Genomic DNA, 13,187 nt, shown 5'->3' on the forward strand with positions numbered 1-13,187 from the left:
CAATTGGCTGATGAAGAATTCAACGAAACGGTAGTTGCTATCTGGAAACACTGTTTAGCAGAGTTCAGAGTTGGACATAAGAATTGGACATTGCTGATTACAAAGCTTTACAGCTTGTTCTCCGCCGGGTAAAGTCTGGCACCGTGATTCATTCAGTACTCTCAAGAGACTTTCAGAGACTTTAGTTTGTTAATCTTTATGTTTTGAATTATTCCATAAAGTTTCACATTGTAATTGTTTTTGGCCATCGTGATGCTTTTGATATTGCTGAGTCCAATCCTGCCAGGACATATACCTTCTGCTCTCCACATACATGGCTGCCCGTGGCCCAGAGCTGACTAGTCTGCATGTAAGAAGTCTCTGATCTCTCTTCAGGAAACTCATTATATTCAGTGAACCTGAGACATCCTGGATAGATTTTGTTCTCCTTATGCTGCCTATTAGCAAAGGGAAGAGGTGATAATAGTTCGTTCATGAAGAACTGTGAAAAAGTCACATGGCTTTCCTATGCATTCCTGTTCAGGACTCATTGTGCAAAAAAAAGGAGCGTGTATGCCTTCAGCCAGGTGCGGTTGCCTATATCAGTGTGATGCAAGGCAACAGACGCCTTCATCTGCCTCAGCTGCAACAAAACATCTCTCTCCTGTATTGGTCTCTACAGCCACAGCAGGCGCTGTAACTCTCCAGTGGTTTGACTTCACCCCTGAAGGTGTGCTCTTCCATTGTTTCCCGAGACAGAGAGATGCCAACCTATATAACTTACAATGTTTTCCAACTGAAAGGCTTACCTTTGACATGATCCCCATATATGTGCATGGAAATATATGTGCATGGATGGTAGAATAAGCCATCCAGGAAGCATTCTTGGAGAATGCATATACACTAATTGGATCAATCCAGGAATCTAGCCTCAGCTGAAAAGCCAGTGCATGAGCAAGCTCTGAGGACATTCTGAGAAGAAGAAGAAGAAATCACGAGTTGTGCATTTAGCAGAGCCACTCAAAATGCAAAATATTGACCTCAGGGATATGGCTTGCTGTTCTGCAGCTTTGCAGCCTTTCTACTGCCCCTGATTCTGTTCACTGAAATAATTTGATGTGGTTTCCCCACCCCCCGCTCGGTTCTGTGATACTGGTGCTGTTAGGTGAACCTCGCCAAGAATGTATCACTCAGTCTGTTTGCTTTAAACAGGTTTTGTAGAGACTGCTGGTGAAAAAAGGTCATTTATGAAAATATTAGCAGGAGTTGCATATCTGATTCCCCAAGTCTGACTTTGGCCCCCAGCATTGATAGAAGCAGAGGCATGTCCTTTTTCTTACCGAGCTGTTCTATCCGATGGGAATTAATGTTCCTTCTGACATCGGGGATCATTTTGTTTAGCACTGGAGGGGAGGGGGGAACCCCTTGCAGTGGATTTACCAGATGAGAGATTTTCTGCTGCACAGAAATAAGGCAGAAATAATTTTAGCCTAGAAAATTGCCTCTTTCCAATTATTCTTCCCACCCCTCCCTCCCAAGACAACAAAACAATAATGTAAGTGTTGTGCAGGCAATAGTCTAAAAATATCTCTGCTCTCCAAAAATGTGAGCCTGGTGGGAGGAGATCCTTCTCAATGTGTTGTGCTGTGTGAGGCGGGAGAAGAAAAGTAATCTTGCGAACACTGAAAAGAAATGGATGTTGATCGTGCTGGAAACAAAAAGATTGTGTATTCCAGCCCAGCGACATCAGTAATATAAAAAGTAGAACTGATACACGCTTTTGCAGAAAATAGAAGATGAGCTCAGCCAATGGTAACTGCAAATGAAAGCCAGCCTTTGCTAGTTTCCAGCAGCAACAGCCATAGTGTGGTTGGTTTTCACCAGTGCCTGTGGCGTTCAGCTTCGGCACACTGACCCTAAATGTGGCTTAGAAGTAGCATGCTGAAAGTCACACAAATTGGAGAATTCTTAGGCCTGCCTTGGCACAAGCTGACAATTGAACACTGGCATGGGCCGGCCTCTGGGTTTGCAATGAATGGGAGTGGTTTGGAGGCATCCAGGTTGTAGATAATCTGTTACTTTTTCAGTACCTAGTTCATTTTAGAGCCTGCAGGCAGGATACCATTTCTTAAAGCCCCAGAACACCCCCCATACTCAAAGCTGGAAGTCAGCCATGCGCTGCACTGCCCATTCTGACCTTGCAAAAGTTTCAACCAACCAAATGGACTGGCGGGGCCAGAACAGGGGGAAACACTTTTCAGAGGCGTGTTAGTCTGTTGCAGGGAAACCATGAGAGAGTCTTCCACCTACACGATGCACTAATTAATGCATCAGACCCACTAAAATGATAGCTATGTGTACATTTATGTAGCTCTGCACATGGGAAGAATGAAACCACCCATTGCCTAAGCTGCTCCAGCACAACATGCAAAAGTTGAAGCTTCAACATGTAAAACAGTTCCCAGTACTAAGCCATATCTGATCCACTTGTCTCTAAAAAATAAGCTATAACCACTTAGTGAGGTTGTTTTCTGGCTACACTGAAGGTGCAGATTATTCACCTATCCAAAGCTGACACAGCAGCACTGATGGTCCCTAGTTTAAGGGTAGGATTGCTTCGTGGTATGGAGCTAGGGTGGATTCATCCCCAGATTCTTGGAGCCAAATGCTAGATCCCCACCACTGCTAGATTGGTAGGTTTTTTTAATACAATCGTGTTTGTTAAAGGGGAAAAGCAATATAGAAATTGTGGTGTGCTTGTTTTTAAAAACTAAACAGCTGCACGTAGACTAAGGCTTTTTAAAGCACTCTCTTCTGCTCCGTGTTAAAAGATGTTTCCCAGATTGATGTTGCATGTGTCCTTGTGTATGTGCTTACTTGAGGTGCTTCCTGTGCTCTGTCAGAACAATGTTGACTTTGCATGTCCAAAAGGATGTGAGCCCTTGAATTTCCAGATGTTGAAGAGGTGCCCCGCCCTTGGGATTTCCTTCTTCTTGGGTACAATGGTTGAATTAGCTGTGTTGCTTGCTCCTTGAATAATTAAATGCCATGTATTTTGTTAAATCCAGTGTTTCATGTACAAGCTCCACTCCCTTCCTAAAAACCCATTCTTGATTTACGTGCTTTTATTCTATGGGGAATTCTTCTGACGTGTTCTAAAATAAATGTGTACAGAACTGATCCAGCTGAAACCAGTGGCTAAGTTTCCATACATCCTCCCCTTCCCATGAACTCCAGCTACCCCAAGCTCTTCCTGCACCCACCAATGTGTATGTGTTCCATATAGTTCATTGTCATTGTAACTCCAAGGAAGCTGCATTCTTGTTTATCCAGACTTCTCATTATCCAAATACTTTGCATGGCTCCCAGGCCATCCAGGAAAGAGAGGTCATGCCGTACATATTCATTTTCCCACTTTATTTGTACAGATGTTTACTTCAAGTTTAAACAGAGGACAGATGGGAATGGTAAAGCTTGTTTGCTGGGTAGAAGACTAAACTAAAATGGCCCTTTTCCCATCTCTGGTCTAGCCACTTCTTTTGCTGAACCCCTGCTTTCTCAGGATTGGCAAAATATTTGTTTACCTTTCAGAGATGTCAGATGACCTGAAAATCACAATTAGCCACTATTATTTCCCATAGGAAGTAATGGTGAAATACACTCTTCAATTATCCTGATTTAAAACAAAATAAAGGCTCACTTGGAAACCAAAGGCAAATAATATGTTCCCTAGTTACGTAGCTTGGATATTCATTTAAAGAATCCAGAACCTAATAGGAGCATGAGAAGAAACCTGTCTGATTGGAGCAAAATCTTTGTTCCTAACAATGGCCAGCTAGATGAAAATAAATCCAGTGAATATAATCAGTATTCACTACTGTTGTTGCTTTCAGTCAGCAAGCGATTACATTTCATTACCTTTCCTTTGCATTGAATTGAATGAGGTGGAATATCGTCATGACAATGTGATTGTCATAATTTATGTAATTAGTTACGTAAGGCACATAATTTTGCCACAGCGGACTGTGAGATGAATAAGGTCATTTTGGGTGAAAGATGAACTGCAGCGGAATAGAAACATTGCTGCATGCTACAGGGAGGAATGGAAAATGCTGCCTTCTTGCATCCCTATCTTGAAGTCATGCACACATTGCCCCTGAACGTGAAGATTCCATATAGGCACCACAGAATCCTGTCCTCCAGGAATTTCTCAGTTCCCTTTGCACCAGCTCTTGCACGCCACAGTCCCTCTCCCTAGGCCACTATGGTCACCAACCCTGCTCTGCACCCTCCCCAAGTGCTTGGTCTTGGTGGAATGTGTCACTGAATTGTGATACTGTCTTGCTTACTAGGATGGAGGGTGTGTGTGTGTGTGTGTGTGTGTGTGTGTGTGTGTGTGTGTGTAGAAACCTCTTACTTTTGTGTGGCTGGAATGTAGCCTGCTGTCCAAAGGTAAGAATCACAGCTGTAGCTCCACCCCCATTTTGCCTCTGGCCCCACCCACAACATGACAGTTGCCTCCACCCCATAAGGCTGCTGATGGGGGAATGCAGCTCTCGTGTTGGCAAAGGTTCCCCAACCCTGGTTTATTAGAATATCAACAGTAAGCTTAAAAAAATGTAAAGGTAAAGGAGCCCTGAATGGTTAAGTCCAGTCAAAGGCGACTATGGGGTGCGACACTCATGTCGCTTTTCAGGCCCCTGGCGTTTGTCCACAGTAACAACAGTAGCAATTTATGCAACTGGAGAAGTGTAAACACCAGAGAGCGGGGAGAGGACTGCTTACTTTAAAAGGAATTAGGAGCGATGAAGCTGAGGCTTCTGAATCCAGTAGGCAATGGAATAATCTGTCAAGTGGTGCAGTAGAAGGATCATCATCTGGTGTATGTAATTAAACTAAGGGAGAGAAGAAACAATGCTAACAATTATCTCTTCTCAAAAAGAATCTCAGAGGAAACAGGAGAGCTGAGTTACGTGTCCAAGTAATCCTAGGAAACTGGATGAAAGTCAACAGCCTCTGCATACCAAGATACTGGAGTGTTATTGTAGCAGCTCCCTCTGAACTTGAAAGATGCTGAAATTAGATTGAATTCACTACTTACAAAGCAGTCAAGGAGGCCTGCTGTGAAGTGTGTCAGAATAAAGAACTGCATATGGCAGCTTCATCTTTCTGAGGGATCGTTCAGGTGTTAAGTTTTGCTCTCCCTAGCCTTTTTGTTATTCTTACTATTACTGTGGTCAGACCATGATCCCACCACAGACCACAGCACCATGTTTAATGGAAGCCTTCAGAAAATGGTCTCTGTTATCTAAAAAATGTTTTTAAAATCCTGAATGCTCGCAGATTCTTGGGGCGACAGACTTTGAGACTCAAATGCCACGTTCTGGAGCTCCAGTGATGGTGGAAGTTGCCTGCAGGTGAGCTCCTCCTGACTTCTATTCAATCAAGGCAGCTCAGTTAGGTTAAGAAAGCAGCCCAAAGTGACAGTCAAACTGACCTTTGTTTATTCCAGGGTTCTGGGGGTGAAGGAGAGCAATGAGGAAATGAGACTGGATCTTTTTCCTTTTCAGCTACAATCTATTTGGGCACATGGGGCTAGTATGTTTTGTAAAACTGTTTGCAAGGCTGCCTCATTCATACCGGGTATGTAGAAGACTTGTGTGGTTGTTGGTTTCCAGCCAAACCAAGGGCAGATCCATGTAAAAAATATGTTTGTTTGCTTGCTTGTTTCTCTACTCAGCTATGACCCAGAATCCACATGGCACAGCTGCCAACCATCTGCATTTCTGTGATTTCCACCTCTATTCTGATCCTAAGTAAACAAAATAAAATACCAAGCTGTGTGTTAATTGGCCCATGAGACCTAAAGAGTCAAGCAAAGTCCCCAGTACATTATCTGTTGAGGAGTTGGAATGGTACATTGCAGAACTTCTATTTTTAAACGTATTAAAAATTCACCTGCTTCCCTTCCCCCAGCCAATGCTATTGCTTCCTACAAATCTGTTGATAATGTAAAGCTGTCTAATGAGCCTGAATTAGTGTTTTAATAGGAAGGCCTTTGCTGTGTCTGTTTTCGAATTCATTTTGAGTGAGATCTCACTAGATGGAGGTGTCAGAACTGAGGAAGCACTTGCAGAATTTGTATGAGCAGATCTAGATAAAAACCTGCGGGTGCAGCAAGAGAAACACTTTATACTAAATGTTCCTCTGATGAGTGACAGAAGTCTCTCAATGATCTGAATTCTTCCTCCTCTCCCAGCTTGGCTATTCTGCATTTTCCCCTTTGGGAATTAGAGCTACTCTACAATGAAGGAGCTGTAATTTTGGCTCAGTGATATGGCAGCAGCCCACCTATTCAGATCAGTTTATCATCAGTGCTTATTGCTGCTGCTCTAGTTCTGTTCCTCAAGGGATAATTACGAATTTCAATAGTCCAGTGCCGCAAACAATCCTTATCTGGCAAGAGATGGGTAGTGGGGGAGGCTAATAATTATTTTTCTATTTTTAAGAGCAATGGGCCATATTCCTACAATTTGCAATCAGTTCTCATTCAGGCTGTGAGCAGCCTGAATGGATCCATCCAGAGTCCTGGATCCAGAGTCCTTCCAGTCCAGTATCATGTTGCATGTAGTAGCAAATCAGTTGCCTCTGAAAAGCCCAGAAAAGGGGTCATAAAGCCTTTTGCCACTGTTTCATCCCAGCAATGGAGGTGCTTTCAGCTGTTATGGCTAATAGCTGTTGATATACATATCTTCCATTAATTTGTCTAATCTCCTTTAAAAGCAGCCATAGATAGTAGCCAGCCCTGCATCTTGCTGCAAATAATTCTGAGATTCAGTTTCACATTCACATGCCATGCGAAAACCAGGGATGGAAAACCTTTTTGAGCCCAAGGGCCACATTCCCTCCTAGGCAACCTTCCAGGGGCCACATGCCTGTGGTGGGTGGAGCCATAGGCAAAAGTGGGCAGAGCAACCGGTGACAAATTTGCCTTTGTGCAGGAAGGCTAGTTTCTACAAAGCCCCTTCTGTTGTGGTTTTTACCAAGCAAGAAGCACTGTTTCCCATCCCTCTCTTTATAATCTGTAGTATGAAATCTGAATTTTTCACTGCTGCCACATACACAAGTTTCCTCCAAGATTACCTAAGAGCATGAGAAAGCAAAGACTTTTCTGGACTTGCAGCCTCTTCTCACAGATGCCTATGGGAAGCCCACAGCCAGGACCTGAGCACAACCCACTTGTGATTCCAAGCAACTGGCATTCAGTTGCACTCTGCCTCCAACAGTGAAAGTAGGACATAGCCATCATGGCTCATAACCACTGATATCCTCCATGAATTTGCCCAAACCCCTTTTTAAAGGCATCCAAATTCAGACCCCTTCAGTGCATATGTGAAATTAGAGTTTTTTGCCCCACCATGCACCTCTGCATAGTTACTTACACTCATGCTTCCGAATAGTTATCAGGAGATTTGTAACTTTTAATATATCAGTTAATCTTTTAGGGAGCTATTGTGTTTTTATAGAATTGGATAGGGGAGGAATGGGTTCAAGAAGAAGAGAATTAAAGCACATGGGCTGCCTAAGGATCAAAATATATGCTACTTTAACTGTAATAACCAGTCTAGAGGGAATAATTTTCAATCGGACCACAGCATGTCAACAGTGGAGATTTCATCCTTCCCTCCCAGTCTTGAATCCAATGAAAATCACCCTGTGCCACAATTAGCATGAGAGAAAAAGCTGCCTCCTATTCGTGCCAATAGGAAATGTTCTTTCTAATACTAATTGTAGTGCAGGGGGTGATTTTCACTTGGACTGGCAATGAGAAGGAAGGGTTAAACCGCCCCACCCCACATGCTGTGGTCCTGATGAAAGTTGACTTAGTCTCACCCTCACTGTGCCAGATATTGCATTTAAAACAACAAAACGAAACAGATGTGACTGCTAGCCATGCAATTAAATTAATGTCTGTTTTTGGCTCTGAGATTCCCCAAAGATGATTTCTGAATGTCTGATGAGGGCATAAAATTTCCTTGCTGAAAAGTAATAGACAAAATTCTGAAATGTCATTTTTTTCTCTTTCCCCTGTATCTCATATGATGTTTAACATCCGCATTTCAAACCCCGCTAAAGTTAGATTCTAACCCTGAGATTTACAGTAAGTGCTGATGTGTCTCCTTCCCAGCTTCTGTTGCTCATGCATTTCCTCTTTCTCTGCGCTGTGGACGCCACCCTTTTGATAATTTCCTTAACTGTTAGCCATTTCCTTCACTCACTCCAGTATCCAGGTTTGGATCAAGACATCTGCTGCCTTTGAATCAGAAATGCCTTTTTAGCTGCTCCCAGCACAATCAACATCTCTTTTCAAGCTGAATGCTTTAGACACTGGCAGCACATAGTTGGGTGCCAATAATCTTTGTGTAATTCCTGGAAAATTTCTTCCTGCGTGTGTTCATATGCAAGGTATTTGTGTAGTCATGATAACTGACAGACATTCTGGCAGGCTGCCAGTCAATGAGTCCCTCACTCTGTGCATCTGTGGGCAGATGCACCCCCAAGCTAACAAGGGAGAGCCACTCACAGGAGCACATTCTGGAGGGCGGCTGAATCCCGGTCCCCAACATTGAGAGAGGTCAGTGCTAGCTATCCAGGCAAGAGTGTGTGGGCAGATCTGTTTGCATGCAGCAGCATTATTTGGGTCCAGGCCACGGTGGTTTACCCTTATGTTTGCATCTTCATATGATTACAACTAACCAGAAAGATGTTTTTGCCATTGGTCATCCCTGACAATGCACAAGAGCTCTTTGCACATCTCTAGCACCCCCCCTTCTCTCTCCATTGAATTTCAAATATGATGCTGCCTCAAGCATCTTTACATTCAAGGTGTTGAATATTTTTGATGTAGCAGGTCACTTTTCCTTTCCCCTCCACAGTTGGCCATGGGCAGAGTGAAGGAGACCGTATGGTTGTGTCAGACTTCCATGTGTTTGTCAGAGACAGCTTGCAGCACATTGACCTCATGAAGAAAGACCACCCAGGCCTCCCTGTGTTCCTTCTAGGGCACTCCATGGTAAGCAGTCCTGCTCTATCCCTCCTTAATGGACTCTCGGCTTCCTACCAAGGAGCAGAGGACACTTTTTTCCCATTCTTGGTCTTTTCTGTTTCCCTACCCCTTTTTCTTCGTTTTATGTTCATTTTACATGGATAATTGCTAAAAGCAGTAATTGCACCTGTGGAGTTACCTGTGAACAGGCATGACCCTGAGGGATGGAGTCACTGGAGAACCAGTGAGGTGACTAAACAAGTCACTTTGGTGAGCTTTTGTGGCGAGAAGCTGTGAGAGGCGAAGAGAAAGAGAACCCACATGACTTGACACAATATGGCCAAGGTTTGAGAGACTAATCAAGCTCAGGACTGAAGTAGTAAGTAGGGAAGAAACAGCTGCCCTGGACACGGAATTGACCTGCGCCTCCATGGACAGCTGTGAGTCCAAAATGACTCCCAGGCTGCGCACCTGGTCCTTCAGGGGCACAGTTACCCATTCAGGAGCAGGGAGTCCTCCACACCTGCCTGCCTCCTGTCCCCCCCAAAACAGTACTTCTGTCTTGTCAGGATTCAACCTCAATCTGTTAGCCGCCATCCATCCTCCAACCGCCTCCAGGCACTCACACAGGACCTTCACCGCCTTCACTGGTTCTGATTTGAAAGAGAGGTAGAGCTGGGTATCATCCGCATACAGATGAACACCCAGCCCAAACCCCCTGATGATCTCTCCCAGTGGCTGCATGTAGATGTTGGAAAGCATGGGGGAAAGGACAGAATCCTGAGGCACCCCACCAGTGAGAGCCCAGGGGTCTGAACACTCATCCCCCACCACCACTTTCTGAACACGGACCAGGAGGAAGGAGCGGTACCACTGTATAACAGTGCCCCCAGCTCCCAAGCCCTCTAGAAGGTCCAGAAGGATGTTATGGTCGATGGTGTCAAAAGCTGCTGAGAGATCCAGCGGAACTAGGAAACAGCTCTCACCTTTGTCCCTAGCCCGCCGGAGATCATCGACCAGTGCGACCAAGGCAGTTTCAGTCTCATGATGAGGCCTGAATCCCAACTGGAAGGGATCCAAATTGTCAGCTTCTTCCAGGTGTGCCTGGAGTTGTTCAGCAACCACTCGCTCAATCACCTTGCCCAAGAATAGAAGATTTGAGACTGGGCGATAGTTGGCCATATTGGCCGGGTTTAAGAATTTTTATATAGAAGCAGTTTGATAACCGCCTCTTTTAGTGGGTCTGGGAAGGCTCCCTCACACAGAGAAGCATTCACCACCCTGCAAAGCCCATCACCCAGCCCTTCCCGGCTAGCTTTTATAAGCCAGGATGGGCAAGGATCAAGGAGACAGGTGGTTAGTTTCACTCGTCCAAGCAGCCTGTCCACATCCTCAGAGGTAACAGATTGGAATTGATCCCACACAACTTAACTAGACAGGACTCTAGCACTCTCCCACCCCGCCCCTGCTCCTACGGTAGAGTCCACCTCTTCCCGAATCTGAGCTACTTTATCTGCAAAAAAACTTTGCAAAATCATTGCAGGAGATCATGTGGCCCGTACTGGGCCCCGATGGAGCAGGTTCCGCTAAATTGCGAACCACCTGAAAGAGTCTCCTGCTGCTGTTTTCTGCAGATGCAATAGAGGCGGTGAAGAAAGTCTTCTTCACCATCGCTACTGCCACTTGATAGGCTCGACATTGAGCTCTAACCTGTGTCTGGTCAGCTTCAGAATGAGGTATCCGCCACCGGCGCCCTATACGTCTCAGTGATTGTTTCATTGCCCTCAGATCCGTGGAAAACCACAGGGCTGTTCGGGCTCCATGCAATTGGAGAGGGCACTTCGGAGCCAAGCAGTCAGTAGCCCTGGTTAACTCCACATTCCAGCGGGCCACCAGGAATCAGCTGAAAGGCCACCAACATGGGATAAAGCATCCCCTACCACTCTCTCGAAACCATTTGGATCCATTAAGTGGCGGGGACGGACCATCCGAATCGGTCCCACCTCCCTGCAGAGGGGAAGGGTTGCGGAGAAGTCCAGTTGCACCAGGAAGTGATCTGACCGTGGCACTTATTTAATTTTGCTTTTACTTAGTGTCAGATCACCAACATCTATAGAGATGAACACCAGGTCTTAGGCATGTCCGCAGCTATGAGTTGGGCCAGGCTTATTCAGGGACAGCCCCATGGAGGCCATGCTTTCCACGAAGTCTCGAGCGACCCCTTGTAAGGTCGTGTCGGTGTGGATGTTAAAATCCCCTAGGACAACCAAACCAGGTGTCTCCAGGAGAACATCCGCCATGATCTGAAGCAGCTCGGGCAGGGAAGCCTTGGTGCGGCGGGGAGATCGGTACACCAAAAGGAATCCTGTACTGCCCCTATTTGCCCAACTTCCAGAACATGCACTCAGAAGAAGAAGAGTAGTTTGGATTTGATATCCCGCTTTATCACTACCTGAAGGAGTCTCGAAGCGGCTAACATTCTCCTTTCCCTTCCTCCCCCACAACAGACACTCTGTGAGGTGAGTGGGACTGAGAGACTTCAAAGAAGTACTAGCCCAAGGTCACCCAGCAGCTGCATGTGGAGGAGCAGAGACGTGAACCCGGTTCCCCAGATTACGAGTCTACCGCTCTTATCCACTACACCACACTGACTTTCAGAGGACTGGGTCTTCCCAATAGGATGCCTGGTGCAAACTAATCACTTCCTAAAAATCACTGCAACCCACCCTCCCTGCCCACAAGGCCCGGGTTGCTGTGCGTAAGAGAAACCTGGTGGACAAGCAGCGGCAAGGACAGGCCCATCTGCTTCATCCAACCAAGTCTCTGTTACACTTGCCAGGTCATCCACGATCAAGCCATGGATGGCGGTGGTCTTATGAATCATTGACCTGGCATTGCACAGCAGCACCTTCTGGTCATGTGGGTATCCCTTGCTGATTCCATATCCGTCTGGTCAAGACCAGACCTGGAGGCAGGGATAGTCCTCAAACAACAACTAAACCTGCCTCCTCGGTAATGACATGGTCTGGTCTTAGCGTAACTCCTCCTCCTCCTTCCCATGATCACTGAGATCGGTTGGCCCAGTGCATTCCCCCCCCCCGGTGGAACCTGCCCCATCCATTTTGTTGGCTGGGATCCACTCCCAGGCAGCCCTGACCCCTCCCCTTAAGAACAAAATAAAAAAAACAACACAATAAAGCAATACAAACCAAAAACAGTAAAAATTACAAACATACCAAAATTGAACAAATTCCCAAACCCGACTAAACATCCATCCCACCCCCCACACCAAAAAGAAATTAAAAAGGTAAAAAAGAATTTTTAAAAAACATTTTTAAAAGAACTCTGCACTGTTCTGAGTTCTCCTGGGCAGCAACAGCAGCAGTGGCAACCGTCCTTATGAGGCCTGTCAGGTGGTGAGAGGCAGGAACAGGGCACTCAAGCAGGGGAATCCTCCTGGGCAGTTCATAGTAGACACATAATAACGACCTGAGCATCTCCGTGTTCTTCTCCAAAACAAAGCTAACTCCCCCAGGTGCCTAGTCCCTGTGGTTGTGGAGATAAGCTAGAGATAAGGTAGAAAGGTTGTGGATAACGCCTCAAGAAAACTTCAGAAACGAAAGTAAATATAATAATAATAATAATAATAATAATAATAATAATAATAATAATAATAATAATTTATTATTTATACCCCGCCCATCTGGCCAGGTTCCCCCAGCCACTCTGGGCGGCTTCCAACCAAACAGAAATTCTAAAATACAGAAATCCATCAAACATTAAAACATTAAAATGTTGAGCAGGGCTCCTTGTGATCTTGGAATGGGGGCTTCAGTATGGCTCAGCATAGCTCCCTCTGCCATTTAACAAAAGAAGCATGAATTAAGCAAAATAAGCGAATATATACAGATATGCACAATTTACTCATAACTCCGAATTCTGCTTTCCTTGATGGAGACTTTCTGTTACCTTATTGCATGAATGGGAATAATGAGTTTTAAAACACAGAATACGCACACAAGCCTCATAGGAGCTTAGTTCAATTATTATTGTGTATATAAGCAAAACATAAAAAGGATCAGGAATGCAAATACAAAAGGTAGTCTGTTGGAGGGCCCTAGAGCATACAGTGCAACAGCTTTCGTTATGGGGATACATGCCC

The 13,187-nt window shown here is 45.2% G+C and overlaps 1 protein-coding gene across 7 annotated transcripts in view; it reads left to right on the plus strand.

Annotated features, from left to right (window-relative positions):
- Positions 1-13,187, plus strand: part of MGLL (monoglyceride lipase) — an 80,117-nt gene that overhangs the window by 47,994 nt on the left and 18,936 nt on the right. For all 7 annotated transcript variants that reach the window (XM_060271408.2, XM_035106463.3, XM_035106462.3 and 4 more), the window contains one exon: positions 8,916-9,052. In XM_060271408.2, coding sequence (XP_060127391.1) covers positions 8,916-9,052 — 137 coding nt within the window. The remainder of the gene's footprint in view (positions 1-8,915; positions 9,053-13,187) is intronic.

This window comes from Zootoca vivipara, chromosome 2, assembly GCF_965207765.1.
Source record: "Zootoca vivipara chromosome 2, rZooViv2.hap1.1, whole genome shotgun sequence".
In the NCBI taxonomy this organism is placed as follows: domain Eukaryota; kingdom Metazoa; phylum Chordata; class Lepidosauria; order Squamata; family Lacertidae; genus Zootoca; species Zootoca vivipara.